Genomic DNA, 16,804 nt, shown 5'->3' with positions numbered 1-16,804 from the left:
TCTGTTAACAGTAGGTTCCAGGGTAACATCTAAAGTCCCCCTTAATTTATATTTAGTTGGATTGTCTGAGGAAATCTCCTTGCTAAGTGGAGACGTGGAACAGGGAAAAGAGAGAATATTTATATTCAGTTTTTGATCAATGGTCTAGGTAAACATTAGATTTCTGCCGTTAAATCCCCATTGTTGTGGTTTAACCCCAGTCAGCAACTAACCACCACACAGCTGCTCATTCACCCTCCCCCCGTCCCTGTGGGATGGTGGAGAGAATTGGGGGGGGAGGGTGGGAGGGGGGAAGTAAAACACATGGGCTGAGATAAAGACAGTTTAATAGGACAGCAGAGGAAGAGAAAATAATAATAATGATAAAAGAATGTACAAAACAAGTGATGCATAATGCGATTGCTCTCCACCTGCTGACCAATGTCCAGCCCATCTCGGAGCAGTGATCACTCCCCCGCCGCCAACTCCCCCAGTTTCTCTACTGAGAATGACACCATATGGTATGGAATAGCCCTTCGGCCAGTGTGGGTCAGCTGTCCTGGCTGTGCCCCCTCCCAGCTTCTCGCTGGCAGAGCATGGGAAGCTGAAAAGTCCTTGATTTAGCATAAGCACTGCTTAGCAACAACTAAAATGCCAGTGTGTTATCATAATTATTCTCACACTAAATCCAAAACACAGCACTATAGTAGCTACTAGGAAGAAAATTAACTCAATCCCAGCCAAAACCAGGACACCCATGTTCAAAATTTGCCTGGCAGAGCCAAAAGTTACTACCATAAGTTACCTTTGACAGTTTTCACCTCAATTTCATAGTCAATTTTCATATTTAAAAAAAAAAAAAATCCTATATTCCTAGTTGGGACACTTTCAGCTAAGAAAGAAGATACTTAAATAGAAAACTACCTTTTTGCTCTTAGGAGAGGGAGAGATGAAAGCAATGAATACATGACTGTTTCTTCTCTCAAGTGAAGAGAGCAGACCAGTCTTCTGTTCTCTTATTTTAGTATGCTTAAGAATTGCAGTCAAAGGAGTGCTTAAAGACATCCACGCTTTCTTAATTTTTATAGACACCCCCAATGCCTCCCTTCAGACAGGCTGGACAAGAAATGACTCTAGCATGTGACTTTCAATCTTTTTTTATAGCTCTGTGTGTGGGCAAGTATAAATCCGTTCTGCAGATATATTAACTAGGTACATCTATCTGTTTTCATTTAGGTGTACAGAACATCTGGGCTCATTATATATATTTAATCATAATTTATTTATTTGGGGAATTTATTTGGGGAAAGTGTCAACATCTTTCTTTGTCTCTGAATATCTTGATGGAGCTGAGTTTCCATTAATGTGTTGATCTCTTACCAAAAGTGGGGTGAGATTCAAAGGCAGTCTCCTGTGCAGCCTGGAAATGTAGCTTTATAAACATAATTTCTTTTTTTTTTTTTTTTTTTGAGATAAGAGAAAGAAGTGCTTTTTTTACTTTCATTGCTGTCGTATAAGGTGTCCTTCTCAATAAGATGGAAACATGTCTAATAGTCTACAGTGTAAAATTTTAGACAGTCTCAAGCTAATCTTCTTCAGGAGGGGCTGTATTAAGTTCTTAGAGGTTTTGGTCATCAGGAGGGACCTTTGATTACCACTAATTTGCAAATCTTCCTTTCCTCCTCTTTTCAGATGCTAATTCCAAAAGGGCTTAATGAAGAAAAGCTTTAGAACTTCCAATAGCCCTGTCAAGTCTCCTGATTATTATTTTTTTTTCCATTTGTCAAAATCTTGAAATTGCAACTATCAGTCAGCAACTTGACAACATAGCTGAACATAGTTAATCTGCACTGAAAAATAGCTTGGGAAAGCATGGAGCAAGAAGAGCTGTGAAACAGGAATGTCTGCATTTCTGGGCATTTCCACATCATTAGGAAGAAGACAAAGCAACTGTAGCCCATGTAGTGTCATCCAGATGTGGGCACTGATAGCAGTTGCATTTCTGCCTTGCCTTGCAACTCTTCTTTTTGTTGTCTTTTGCTCAGTCGGATCTGGGTCTATTTTTACTGAAAGGGCAAGCTTCTTCACATTGGCAGAGAGCTGGGGCCTCCAGCGAGGTGTTTTCACAGTGGTGTTCCCTTAGTACAAACAAAGGGCGTGCTGATGTAAGGAGAGCTCCTTTCCCCAGTGATAGGACTGAAAATGCAAGCATCACAAGTGTATCTTTGAGGCAGACTTAAGAAAACTAGCAACTGCAGATACCAGAGCTGTCAAAAATCACTTATTTAGGTAACTAGCTGTAGCCTTTAACCCCAACAGCTTTTCGACTGGATCCTTTGGGATCTAAGCAGCCTCCACAAGTGCTGCTAGGTTTGACTACTCATTTTAGACAGTTTAAAATGTGTATGTATGACACTAACACTTAGATTTATTGTTTCATTGACACTTACGTTCCCCAGTGCCAGACAAAGCATTTACTGTGCTGAATATCATGCCAAATATATGGCAGCTCCCTTTCACTTCACTGCGATTTCCATTAAATGTCATAACAGCATACCTGCTTTTTATGCTGTTCTCCATATAAAAAGCAAGGCTGGCATACCCTACATTTCTTACGGTAGTGTTTCAAGAGGAAGCTGAGGGTTTTTTGTTACCCGGAAACAACAGTAGCAAGAATGAGGCCACGTAATATGCTGATGCAAGTGAAAGGTGCCAAATATTCTGCATTAAAACTCACTTAAAAACATGTCCTGATACTTTTTTTTTTTTTCTATGTCCTTCCTGCAGCTTAAACGTATTTATTTAAAGCAATAGTTCTGGAGTTGCGTGTATATACATATCTAACTGTGTATATATATGTTTGTGCGTATGTATATATACATACACATATGCATTTTTAAATAGTTCCTGATAAAAGTAAACATTGTCTAAGTGATAAGAAAATAAGGAGCCAGCTGCTTTCTCTTGGTCTCATGATATTCATGCACTATTACTACTAAATGATTTAGGTAGTGATTTGAAGGAACAAAAGCAGCACATTTTGCTTTGCTGCTTAGGGAACAGTCAGAAATTACTGTATAACTGTGTTTTAAAGTCCAAAAAGCCCAGATGTTGGATAGCACCACTTAGAGAAAGTTTTCAGTAGCAGATGGAGTTTCCTCAAAAGTTCAGAAGTGCTTGAACCTCTGGCTGTCCTGTCTGTTTTACTGGTCCTGTAAGAATGATGTAAGGAGTACAGACCTCTTTTAATGCTCCAGCCTTGTATAATTAGTCATTTCTGACTAACTTAACTTTTACAGGAATTTTTTTTTTAATTTTTTTTTTAGTATTGGCAGAATTAACTTTAATATAAATATTTTGTTCCTTTTTTTTTCTGCCCCACAGAGCAGAATGGTATTGAAGAAACGCTTTCCGGCCGATTGCCTTGGAGAGAGACACCTATTTTTATGCATCATTTATCGATCATGCAGCACAAGCCATTATTTAGTACATTCTATTTTTTCATAAAATTTGCTGATGCCAAAGCTTTGTATTAAGGAAAAAGTGAAGAAATAAACTTTAATTATGAAACCTTACTCTGTGGGAATTTTATTTTTCTTGGACTTTGTGTTAGTACTTAACTCTGACAGCCTTTTGCAAATTTTATAAGGTGCTTTATTTCCTTTGAACAATTTCTTCTTTGCAGATCTGTATTCTCCTTTCATTTTGGGACACACAAGTGGAAGCTAACACAAGCTAACAAGTGGAAATCTCATGCAGTGTTGTTATGATGCCACCCAGCACTGGAATGACTAACAAGGGTATTATTAGCAATTGCTCCATACCAGCTTGTTAAGGAAGAAAGCTGGGCCAGGCATTCTAGTATATAATGGGCTTACCTTGACTCCAGCTGAGAATTAATTTGAAATAAGAACATTTTCTCCATTTCTCCTCCTACTGTGTTGCACTAGGAGAATTGCAATATGATTTTTGTCTTCAGGTCGGGCATTGCTGAAGGTTTGCCACACTGTTTTCTCAACGTACAAATCATAAACTTTTTCTGTCTTTTTCTTTCACCCCACCCTTCTTTCTGACAAAAGTGAAGCTACTCTAAACCACTTCTTCCTTCCTAATACCAAGTGGAAAGGTAGTGTTTTCCCCCGCTGTCATCTGTGAAGCCTCCTTTCATATTAGTGACAGCGCTTAGTTTGTGTTCAAATTCAGATCATGAAAGATTGATGATGGTCTTTACTGTAATGTAGAAACTCTATGCAAACATGTCCCTTCTTGCCATGGCTTCTTTACTGGTGAGGAGGCAGAGGAAAACATCTCTCATCGCTGTCCTCGCTCAGGCTGTTTCATGCAAGTTTACTTATGCAAGCAGCGTATGAGTAATTTCACCACAGTCAGTTAAAACATGCGGATCTGATTCACAGCCAAATGCTAATGCTTGAGTTAATGAGATGAGCAGATGAAGGTAACAAATCAGTAAGGAAAATATAATTGATAGAAGTTAAAACCTATTCTGCGTTTGGTTGTTTTTGTTCTCATATCAAGATGTAGACATTTGAAACTTAATGCTTTCTAATTTAATTAAGTGATCAGAGAGAACCAATTTTACTGTAAGATTTAATTTTTTAATGTATTGGGAAATAGAGTATTGAATTTAATTTTATTTTTATGTATAGGCACTTTTAGAATTTAGGAACACAGCCAGAGTCTACATTAAAATAGTTTCTTAATTCTTACCTGTCCAGCAGACTTCAGCTAGGAAGGCAGCTTTTATAATAAGAAATGAAGTATGTGATAGCTTCAGTACATTGTAATAGAGTTATTTTTCAGTGTGTCCTTGTAAAATTTTGGAAGAAACATGAAAACAATCAATAGAGCAGTAAGTGCATTTTGAAAGACGAAAGACTGGAAAACCCCATAGGACTTACTCATGAAGAGAAAAAAACCTCAAACATGTTGTGTCTGAGGACTGTCTCCTTGTAAAATACAGCATTTGTCAACTGAGCGTTGTTGCCAAAAAATGGAGGAATGGGGTTAGAGCATGATTTAGGGTACAGGCTATGAAACAAAAGGGTGAATTTTTTTTTCACCTGTCTCTCCACAGCAATAGTAAAATTGATAAGTTTGTGCTTGTCTCCTGAAACAAAAATCCTTAAGTGCTTTTTAATGCTGTTGGGAGGGATGCACAGGGACAGCCTGAACAGTGTGGTGACCCAGATGCAAAAGGCACCTCAAATAGTTCCAGTTCGTGTTTCTTTACAGAATAGCAGCAGCAGGAGAAGTTGAGTCATATTGGGAACAAAATGGTTGACAAAAGGGCTTCTAGTGCATTTCCCTCCACAGAGGATTTAAACAACCCAGGGCCATCCTTTTTTAATCTTTCTTTTGAGCCCTCTAACAATTGTCTCAACAAAGTGTTAATAAAAATACAGACAGTATCTGCTAGGTTAATTACAGGTCAGGCTAGCAATCTAAGTTTATTGTAGAATCATAGAATCGTTTAGGTTGGAAAAGACCTTTAAGATCGTCAAGTCCAACCACTAACCCAGCACTGCCAAGTCCGCCACTAAACCATGTCCTGTTAATGAAATAAATATATTCAAAGATGGACTCTGCACCATCCCAGAAACTCAATTTTTTGACCCTGGAAAGACACAAGAAGGAAATTCCCAAAGTTTTTGTTGCCTGCCATGCTTTTAGATATCCACACATAAAAGATGAGTAATGTTACTCTCATATGCATAATCATAATAGTGAGAGGAAAGGAGAAGAGCGGGTCCCCCTTTCCAGATGTTGCAAAGATGGCAGGACTGGGCTGACAGAAGGGTATAATAGGGTATAGTTCAAGAGGGAGTAGCAGTGCCTTGCTAAACAGCTGGCTTTGAGGAAAGGATGCTTTATGAAATAATCCTGCTCTGTTGTTCCTTAACTGAGAGGGTGTTTAAAACAGATTGTCTGAGATGGGGAGTGCTTGGATCGGATTTCCGCAGTAAGAAGTCATTATGCTGGAGGAGCTGTGGAGGGACTGCAGCTTGTGGCAGAAGATGGCCCTGATTAATGACTGAGGACATTAAAATACTTTCAGATGGAAAGGGAACACCAGGTGATATTTAACTCCTGATGCACCTGCAATGCTACAGCAATGCCATGTCTCTTGAATTTTTGGCCTTGGTGGTGTGCCCACTTCTGTAGCATCCTATGGTAGGTATAAAGATCAATTCCAGGGTAGTATGTTTATGTTCAGACTCAATACAAGTTATTTGAAAAGTTCTTTGTAAGTATATAATGAAGAATAGTGGTAGAGAGTGCTGAAGCATTCACTAAAACTGAATGCAGACTTCCCATTTGTTTTCCATACCTAAGGGATAAATCTGGATCTTTCTTGGTAAGTGCAAAATAGGAAGAACAGATTCATAAGCTGAATTTGGAACTGTGGATGTTTCTACTTGTCCTTAAAATACATTTACTCAGTACATTTATCAACTGGACCGATGCTACATTTTTAAACAAACACTAGCAGTTTTCTGCATTAAGATGAGGATAGCTGGGTCACTGTGCCCTGCTGACTCTGGTTCTCTAGCCATAAGTTGTGGGCAATGATACCGACCTGGTTATTAGAGCACCTGAAGATCGAGTGTTGAAAAGCACTGAGCAGCAGCTGGATTTTCAGCACTGGGCGAGCTGCACTGAATGGTAGAGGAGAGAGACATTTAGGAAAAGAGTGAATGTGTCCCAAAAGTGGTATGAAAGCCAAGAGATTTGTATCTGTATGGAAACATGCAGCCTCCCCTGGAAGTGGGTGGCTTAACTTTCTTTGGCCAAGAAGCAAGAAAACATGACAGTAAAGAATTTTAGAGGTGTTGGATATACAGTGCCTTTTTCCAGATTAATTTAAAATATTTGTTGTCAGATGACCTGTCTGCCTGTTGATTAAATCTCTCCCTTGAATCTGCTAGAGTGGAAGTCTGGGCGCACACAGAGGAAATGACGGCCTGGGCTGTCTGCTTCCTAATCCCTTGTTTGATTTTTGTGTAATAAAAACAAAAGCAACACTGAGCTTTTAGAATCCCCTTTGTTTCGTTTCAGCATTGGCTGTTCAGTGTGTAACATTTCAGCGGGTAGAGGAAAGGGAGATGAAACATCCAATATCCATGGCTTATTTCAATTGCAAGCTGAGACTCTGTCATCAAAAATTAAATGATCCTGACCCATAACACATTTCAAGAAGAATCTTGAAATCAGTTTTATCTGGTATAATTTCAAAGTAGGTTCAGGTTTTTCATTTGAACACAGACTATGATCAGCTGGAAGTCATAGTTCCAAGCTTATGTTCCCTCAAAAACTCAACCTTTATTTATTTATTTATTTATTTTATTTTAAGCATTGCCCAGTTTTAGAAACCTGTAAATTCGGGAGAGGGTTCAGATCTAGAAAGTGGGTATTCATCATCCCCTACTGAGTGCTTCTGTAAAGTATATTCCAACGTAGTACACTTCTTCCAAATACCTGGATATACGCTCCTGGCAGAATGAGCAATTCACTGCTATGCAATGTAACTACTGATATCACTTGTTTCAGTTAACTACAAGATCAAAAATAAATTAATTTGCTTATGAGAACTTCACCTTCTCAGTGTGAATGGTGGAATGCGCGTGTGTACTGGCTTTTGGTGATAAGAGAGAGGTTTGGAGGGGGGTTAGGAAAGTGGCAGCGGACTCATTGCCCAGCTTCAGTTTGTTGCTGTTCTTAACAAGGATTTGACCCGGGCACACAATTGCTGTGCAGCTCAGGCTGGAGTTTGCTGCAAATCGGGATGGCAGCTTGCTAACACAGCTTGCAAAATGAGTTTGCATGGAGCCTGTCTACAGCGTCCCTGGCTCTTCTAGCCAGTGCTGTTATGAGGTCTCTGCTTTGATAAGTGCAAAATTCACCTTCGCTTTTGCTCTTTCAACAGTTCTATGCATTTGGTTATAAGTCTAGCTTTTTCTTTTTAATCCTAATAAGGACTTCTTTTTTTTCTTTTCTGAGTCTCTGTCTTTTGGGTGAGTGGGGAAGAAGAAAAGGTGTTTTGGAGAGTAGCAGCTGAATTTTTCTTCCCTCATACCTTTTGTAAGCTCTTTATTTCAGAAGGGCATAGGCTGGACTCAAAATTTGGCAAAGAAAGGAGGATTTAAGCACCTAAATTCTGCCAGGGCTAAAGCTGCAATCCCCAAAGCGTCTTGCTCCACTGATGCCTGAAACTGGAGGCACCTTGGTTTGCTGAGTGCCTTCTTGATGAACTTGGAAGCTTTTCAGTCGCCTCCAATTTGGCTCATGTGGCTGCCTGGCATATTGTAATCTAAGCAGCCTTGCTCCTAGCTAATCCCCCCTGGGATCGAGAAAGCGAGTAATGAAACGTTTTGGCCAAGGGCCTGATCTGATAGATGCTTTCAGAGAGAACCGTTTGTACAGCAGTAGGGCTGGGCTCCTTGCAAAACACATCTGTGGGTTTGGAGAGCCATGGGAACGCCAGGCTGCTGAGGAAAAAAATGAACTTCCATTCCCCACTCTTATCTGCTTGTTTCAGGTATCACCAGTGTCGGAGAAGAGGGTTGGGTGTCCTTTGGTTCTGTGTGAGGAAATACGTAGGTGCCTGTTTCTAGAAGGTGACTCCGGGTGCATGGAGGTTGCTGAGCTCGGGAGGAGGTCAGGCTTTCTGCAGCATTGATCAGACGATCCTTGGTGACCTCCTCGCTCAGCCTGCTTGTTCCTTTCGACCCCGTGCTGGAGCACTGTGTGCTGGCGTGCGGCATAGGGAACTGGGCACCTACCAAGGGTTGCTGTGTTTCTCGAGGAAGCACGTGCCTGCTTTACAAGGCTGTAAATCAACAGCAAGCACCAAGTGCGAATCTCCAGCCTGCCCCAGCCTTGCTCAGACTTGACCTGTTTTATCTGAAAGAACCATTTAAGGTGGGATTGTTCATGCATATGGAAAGCAGTTGCTTTGAACTGGCAGGGGAGCACATGAAGGGAGGTGAACTATTTCATACAGCTGTTACTGGTTTGCGTTAAAAGGCGGTTATTTTTTCCATGCATACTGTGTTTGCGGCCAGCACCCGTGTACGAGGAAGCTTTACTCAGTTCTTACGTTGTTCGCGTGTGTTGCTAACGAGGTTTTGTTCTACCTCTTGTAGGCAGTCACTTCTTTCATCGTAACTCTCTGTCCCCTCGGAGCCTGGTCTACGAGAGCGAGTTCTCAACCATCGAGCCTGCCTTGGACATGTATGACGAGAACAAAACCTGAAAGGAATCCATGCTCCTTCCTGGCCCTTTTTCCGTTTTTTTCATTTCTCATTCCTATTGTTGTGTACTCTTTCCATGGATCTCTTTTGTCTGAAGAAGAGCTGCTTTTTCCAGAACACGAACCCGCCTTCTCGATTGCAAAGACGAAGACCAGCTGTGGTGGTTTCAGAGGGTGGCATCTTTAAGCTGACAAAGAGTTGCGTGCAAGCAAGATTGTCTGATGGAAATTGCTGAGTAACAGCATGGGGAGCTGTGTCGGTCCAGCCGTGGCGATGCAGAAGAGGTTTTACGGTGGTCCTAAGAGTTTGTGTTGTACTGCAAATGCGTCTCTTACACAGGCGTCTGCTGTTTCTATTTTTTTAATTGTCCAGATGGTTGGGCAATGTCAGAAAGGGAACTGGTTGCAGAGGAGATGGCCAGTGGCTGGTAAAAGCAGTCGTATATCTTGGTCAATCCATAACCTTACTGTGAAATAGCCCCTTCTGAAAGGGACCTTTCTAAGTGCATTGAGTTTCCTACAACCCACGTAACCCCGGACAGTAGCAAGCCAGTCTGATGTTAAAGCTGCAGAGAGGACCTGCATTTGCAGAAAGATTTCAAGGAACTTGATGCTTGGTTTTTTCTCCATTTCAGTTGAAGCGGGAGAAGAGTGGCCTACACAGAATATACTTTTGGTCCTTCCATGTGCTCCAGTCAAGTGAGTCTCTTGCTATAGAGAGGACATTCACAGAACCAGCACTTGATCTACCTGAAAACGATTAGACTTTTTGAAATATGCAGGAATCTAATTAGTTTTCTTTCTCAACTTTTTTTTTGGGGGGGGGGTTAAAAATCCACCGAATTTTTCACTGAGGTTTTTTAAAAGCCAGCATGTTGGCATTACACAGAGAAGAAAAGAGGTAAGCTTCTTATCCCGTTCTCCCGTTGAGATCTGCAACAGTTAAATAACAAACACGTTCTCTAAGCCATGCCCTTTCCCACTGACATCAATAACAAGAATGCAGAAAGCAGAAGAAGAAAGGAAAGCAGCAACCACTTTGGCACTCTGCAGGAAAAATCAATTTTTACCAGCGTGTGACAAAAGCGGTGGGGAAATTAATATTGTTTGCAAGTTTCTGAAAGAGCAATGCAGAAATGGAGAGTGCGAGAGGAACCTCTGGAGTTAAGTCGTCCACAGCGTTCCTCAAATGAGCAGACGTGGAGGAGCGAGCGCTTCTGCTCCACCTTTACCTACCAGACAATGCATAGCTGTTTAATGAACGTTCGGATTTTTCTCCATTGCAGTCTTAAGTTACTGTAGGTGTAGAAACACATTTGTGTCCTTGTAATGTGAAACAAAGCTTCACCATCTGTATAGGAATCTTGAGAAATCAGTTAAGCCAAAAAGAAAGGTAAGACATACCCTGCCACGCTTTAATTTCATCCGCTTTTGCTACAAGCGGGGGAATTTCCCCTCCTTTATTATGTTTTTTAATTATATAGTAGTCTGCTTGACATATATCCTTACCTGAAGTGTGGTTCAGCTGTGTCTTTAACATGGATGTTTAAGAGAAAAAGAAAAACCCAGCTCTGTAAAATGAGGAAATTATCCTCTTTGCTGAGCGTGCTTTGACCTTTGTTGCTGTGCGTCAGCTTTATTTAATCTGATAATTCAAGAGTGGGTGGTGTGAAGTGTAGGGAGGTTTTTCTCATAATACCCACATTTATATTTACCAAATGCACTTTTATTGTCATTCAGCTCACTCTAGAAATACACTTAAATCCCAAACTTTTTAAGAGCACAATTTTAACACCCACTTTCTCCTACAAAGCAGAAGTGAAGGTCGCAGAAAATGCCAGCCGGTGGCTTGAGCAGCAGCAGGTTGTGGTCAGCATCCTTTCTCTCCTTGCGAACGTGCAAAGGGGGGAGCTCCCAACAGTGCCGACGAGCCCGGGCAGAGCTCCCAAACCCAGCCTGGCTGAGCTGCGCTCGGGCCCATTCAGGGCTCAGGGGTGGCAGAAGGGCTGATTGAGCAACCCCTGTTTTCGTAATTACATCTGCAAGATCACAGCAGGCAGACACGTGAGAGCGGGGGACTTCCGAAAACAAACGCCCGAGAGAAAAATCACCATCTCTCAAATATGTTATAGGGTTTGTTTTTATCTGTGGTGTGCAGTCTGGTTACAATAAACTGACAGACACCTGGGTGTTCATGGTTAAATAAAAAAATGTCTGGGTGTCTCCAACAAGCGCGCGACAGCCTACCCTGTGCCGCAAGCCCCGGCCACCGGCACCACGGTGAAAGCGCGAGCTCGGTGCAGAGCCCTGCCAGCGGGGTTTTGGGTAGGAGAGCCCCTTGTAGCACTGTGCAGGGTGCGGATGCTCCGAGCAAATCCTTCTTGTAGGGGCTGTGTCAGCCCAACGCAGGGATTTGCCCCAAGGCCACCAGGAACATCACCGGGGCACGGTTTTGGCACAAAAACAAAACTGGCAGTTTCTCAGCTCCAGCTGAGACCGTTTGCACCGGCTGCATACAGGAATATACAGAAAATCTCAAAAATGAATGGAAATTAAAAGAAACATTAGAAAGTACAAAGCCCCCAAAGACAAAATAATAAATAATGCCATTTATATTTTGTTAAATCTCCTTATTTCTAACCTAACATCTTGGTTTCAATGGTGGGGAGGGAAGGTTTGCCTCTGATTGTGGAGACCAGGGTCTGGCATAGTGATCTGCAAATGGATTTATGCTGTGGCATCTTGGATAAGGGAGCTGACAATTATAATTGACGTCCTGGATTTGGAAAATCTTGCAACACTGGAAAAATTAAAAGCTAGTTCAAACAATTGATCCCTACCTGTGTGCTGGGACGTGCTGTAGCAGGCGTTCTTCTACTTAGTCATATTCAGGATGGGGAGGAGGCAGCACAGCAACATGGGTGACTTTTCCAGGCTGTGCTGGTAAGTTTGAGGTTTTCCTTTTAATATTAATCAGTATATAAAAAAAGCTTGATGAGCATCGTTGTTCTTGTTCTGCTGCAGTGGTGCTGTGTATGGTTGAGTCATTTCATAGAAGTAAAATATACTGCAATCTACCAAGAACTGTAAGTGCCAGTAACTTGGAAAATCATTTTTAAGGTTAAAAAAAAAAAAGTGCTTTTTAACAGAAAACATTAATTTTATGACTTCTACATATAAAAAGAGCTTTTATCTCCAAGTGTTTCTCTAAACTATTTAAACCCTAGTACTCCACCTTCTCTTTCCCCACCCCAAATCTCCTGTTCTATGAAAGTTTTGCATGTTCCCATAAGACATTTGTAAAATCAAGGTTTGCTTGTGTTCTTAGAGGATAATTGCCAGTAAAAAAACAGACTGTAAGTGTGCTTTTTACCTATAATACTAACATTAAGTATTAAATTTGAAGCATGTTAAAATTTACTTAACGACAGTCACGATTACTCCCTCCAGTGAGCTCACGTGTTGGTATCTGTTTGCACTGTCCCCTTGCTTCTAGGATGCTTGCCTTGGCACCTGAGGATGCTATAGGAATAGCCAGATACCTTTCGTTCACCTACATAAGCCAAAGAAAGACCAAAAATAGTTAAATAAATGTGTTTAGGACTATACTACAAGGCTTTTACACATCTTCTGTTTTCTTTAAACACACTCATGTAAAACAGTGCAAAGGCTTGGGAGAGCCAAGAGCTTTACCAGCTACTGAAAAGCGGAGGGAGGTCTGCAGGAGGCAAGGGTCACGCTGAGGCTCCAGGGCTCGTTTAGCCCAATTTAGGTTTGAGATAATGCCACGGTCATAGGTCATGAGCTGAAGGATGAAGGCATCAGGGTTGAGCTGAAGTTCAGACAGCTCTGCAGCCTGATTACTGGGGAGTGAGTTAACTTAATTGTTAAAAACACGTATTTTTTTTGCTTAGCTAATAGTCATCTGTTTTTTACAACAAAGAAAGTATCACGGCACCGTACACAAGGCACAGCGGGGCAAACATGAGAGCCACAGGGCTGCTGCCAGCCCTGCAGGGTGGGGAGAGAAGGGCAGGGACCCCAGGAAACACCTTGCACTTCACATGTGAAGCTTTCGCTCCTTTTTCACCCACATCCGTATGTGACCTAATTTTCCAACCTGAGCCGTGCAGAAGAGTGCGTGATGTGCCATGACAGCTTGCATATGTGTTGTTATATTTAAAGATATCTTCACTTTTTTCCCTTCCTTGCTAGACTTGCTGCACTGCAGGGTGCTGCCATAAGGGCAGCTGTGCTCCGGCACGCTGGGTGGAAACCACTGAGTAGGGGAGGGGGTGAGAGAGGGAAAGATGCTCCAATTAAGCAGATTGGGGGGCAATTAGGAGAAAGGTGGACTGTACTTCTGCAGGTTGGTGCTTATGTCTACTTCGTTTCCAATGTCTTTGAAATAATCAAGAGAAGAGGCGGTACCCCCCCACCCCTTCCTCGTGGGATGCAGTGATGAGAGCGGGGCTCTGAACAAGGTTTTGCTCCCAGCACGGGACCGCGGTGCTGCGTAACCCCCGATCGGTTATGTCCTGACCTGTTGGCCAAAACCCTGACCTCGCAGTGGCCCGTCAGGTTTACCTGGTGCTTGTGAAGTGTTTTGGGGGGTGAAAGATGCTTGCATGAGCCTTTGCAAAGCAGCAGTAATCGACACCTTTTCATCTATGTCAGTTGTTTGATCCTTTCGTTCACCTACTCTTCTTAAAAGCCTGTAACATTCCCAAACACTCTTAATTCTCCCCAGTTAATCTCTGCCCTTCCACCCCATCCATTACTACTGGTTTTCTTCTCCTCCCGAGGGCTGGGTGAAGGTCCCCGTTGCGCAGGCACTGCCGCCCGCCTGGCCCCCAGCATCTTCCCCATCACTGTACTGTCACCGTGCCGGCCAGCCCCTCGAAGGGGATTCATCACTCCAAACCAGCATCACGGTCCATGGGAGCATGGAGGTTCCTGGTGGGTCGTTCTTGGCCAAAGCAGGCCATGTGGGACGTGTCGTGTTGTGGGATCTCATTCTGTGGATCCCTGCATGGAGCAATCCTGTCGCTCCCCAGCCCGCTAGCCTCATGGAGGTGCCTAGGTGAACAGAGATGGATGCATAGGTTTCACAATAACATCTGAATGTTTATTCTTTTTATGGAGATAATGTCCAGGGTCTCTGTGGGGGGGGGCCCTGTGGTTGTAAGGTGTTGCCAAAAAATAGTCCCTTCCCTAAAGAGTTAATAATTAAATATTAATATTCCTGCAAAGAAGTACACAGGGTTTTGTTGAAAGTTGAAGCTGTTTAGAGTGGTTTCGTTGCAAGGCTGAGGTATAACATGAGCTAGTGTCATACAGCTGGGACCGGGGTTTCGCAGCCCAAAAATCCACTAAGGCGCCGGACACACCCGTGGAGACTCCCTCGCTGCTGCCCGGCATGGGCTATTCCCTTCTCCGCTTGCATCCGCCTGCAGCTCGCTTCGGCTGAGCCCTCAGGAGCAAGAAGCTTTTTAATTTTGCCCTGAGGTCACCTGTGCGTGTTTGCAGCACTGTTTGCCTTTTTTTTGCTGCTTCCCATGTGCTGCGAGGTTTGCCTTTGCTTGGCTCTGACTTGGTCTTCAGCTGCCCAAACCCCTCAGGGGGACAAGAGCCGTTAATTCCCAACAGAGCAGCTCTGCTGGGTTGTGGTAATGGCATCGGATCGCTAGATTTGCTCTCGATCTACCATGCCCGTGTCTGTAACACCCTCTGGCTGTCTCAGGCAGTAAAGGCTGTATCTGTGTGCAGCCTTTGCACGTACCTGGGCTGCACTACGGGGATCTTACAGAAAACAGCTCAACAGCTCAGCAACCCTCCCATGCTCCAGCACAGGAAGGTGTGGGCTTGAAAATAAAGTTGATGCTCTTTGCTGCTCTCAAGCCAGGAAAGTTTAGTAGGGCGTTTGGGGCCGTTAAAGCAAAGCTCCTGTTTGCAGATTCGTGCGGTTCCTGCATCACAGCCAGCAAGGCAACGTCCCAGCCTGTCGCCTGACTGGGCTTGCTTTGTGTTTGCACTGGAAGGTGTTACGTGAAAAAGAAGCCTTCTCGGTTGTCGCCACATCAGCAGGTAGACTTTTTCCACCCCGTATGTCTAGACTTAACTCTTAGCGCTGGTAAGATCTGTCGCACTAGTCCTATAAAGGGGAATAACCTTTCTGAGCAAACTGAGTGATAGCATCGCTCTTCTGCTTATCCAGTCAGCCCTGCTGTGGTTTGCAAGTAGATGTTAAATACTAAAAGCTTCTCTGTACGACTGTGCCTATTCGGGATCACCTGCTCGAGGCCATGGCTAACTATGCACAGGATCCACTGAAACAGGATCATTTTATCCCAGCAGAGAGGGGACGCCCCAGCCTTTGGGTTTGGGAGACGACAGCGAACAACAAAAAAAACCCACCCCAATTTGTGTGCGTGTAAATTGAAAAGTTTGTTTCAACTGGCTTGCTGGAAGGTGGACCACACCGGTGTGACCATGTAACCTAAAAACGCCAGCAGCTACCAAGGGTCTGGCCAAGTGACGGGGACGCTGCGGGGACGCAGGCGTGGTGGGCAGTGCGGTGCCCTCCCGACAATCGGATCTTTCCAGCCCTTGTGAAATTGTAGCTTGACAGCAGCAGAACTTCTTGACATGTTTCGATGTAAGTATAACACTGTATCGTAGTTACGTGGTATATGCCAATATGTTAATAATGTATATCGATTAGTTAGGGTTTGCTAATGTACTACATTTCAATAAAAAGCAATTTAAAAATACGGAGTTTGTGAGCTTAGTGTCTCTCAAAACACCTGAGGATGAGAGCATTGCCCAGTGACTCCGGTCCATCCAGTATATCTTACATATATATCTTATAGTACAGTGTGGAACAACATTGTCAAAAGATCCATTTCCAGAGAGGATTTGTCCTACTCTCCAGAGAATGATGTTTTATTTTGCTATACTGGTGCCTAGAAATCTCAGGCCACTAAAGACCACATGATTCAAAGTGGCTTATGAATATACGGGCGACACTAATCCACGTTCCCGCAGTGTTTGCCACCTGAAAGATGGCACATAGTGAGCAGGAGCCGAGAAGATAAGAAGACAGAGAGGATCCTTCAGCATCTTCCCCCAGTGCTCGAACCCTTCCCTCAGCACATCCAGCCTTCGGAAACCACCGTGCTGCTCCCAAACAGAGCCATGCCATCAGGATGAAGGCAGAGCCTTGAAAGCTCAGCCAGCTAATAAATATTTATATTACAGTAGTGTACAAAGGCTCCAACCAGGATTAGGGCACTGCACTAACACAGAAGATAGATCATCCCAGGGTTAAAGGATTTACAGCCTAAAGAAAACACGGCATTCCCGCCTTCCTGGGAGCCGGGCAATAAGCATGGAGATGGTAGATGTCAACGTTTTCTGCTGTTGTAACACTTTCAGAATTTGAAGGGAGACTCTCTAATGGTTATTAAAACAAGAATAGTGGTTCACTAAATTACTGGGAAGCCACTCCAAAGCCAAGAGACGAGGACCTGCATCTCCCGCTCTCCTGTTTGC

At 43.2% G+C, this 16,804-nt stretch overlaps 1 protein-coding gene across 4 annotated transcripts in view; it reads left to right on the top strand.

Annotated features, from left to right (window-relative positions):
* RNF130 (ring finger protein 130) overlaps positions 1-12,975 on the top strand; it is a 53,682-nt gene extending 40,707 nt beyond the window's left edge. The window contains exon 9 of one of the 4 annotated variants that reach the window (XM_072872438.1): positions 9,144-12,975. In XM_072872438.1, coding sequence (XP_072728539.1) covers positions 9,144-9,253 — 110 coding nt within the window. In that variant the 3' untranslated portion in view covers positions 9,254-12,975. Of the gene's footprint in view, positions 1-3,363; positions 3,549-9,143 lie in introns of those variants that run through there. The other 3 variants (XM_072872437.1, XM_072872439.1, XM_072872436.1) reach the window with 3 other exon arrangements.
* The last annotated feature ends 3,829 nt before the right edge of the window (positions 12,976-16,804 follow it).

This window comes from Ciconia boyciana, chromosome 9 (genome assembly GCF_034638445.1).
Source record: "Ciconia boyciana chromosome 9, ASM3463844v1, whole genome shotgun sequence".
Classification (NCBI taxonomy): Eukaryota; Metazoa; Chordata; class Aves; order Ciconiiformes; family Ciconiidae; genus Ciconia; species Ciconia boyciana.
The sequence above is the reverse complement of the archived record's forward strand: the minus strand, read 5'-3'. Positions and strand labels throughout refer to the sequence as shown.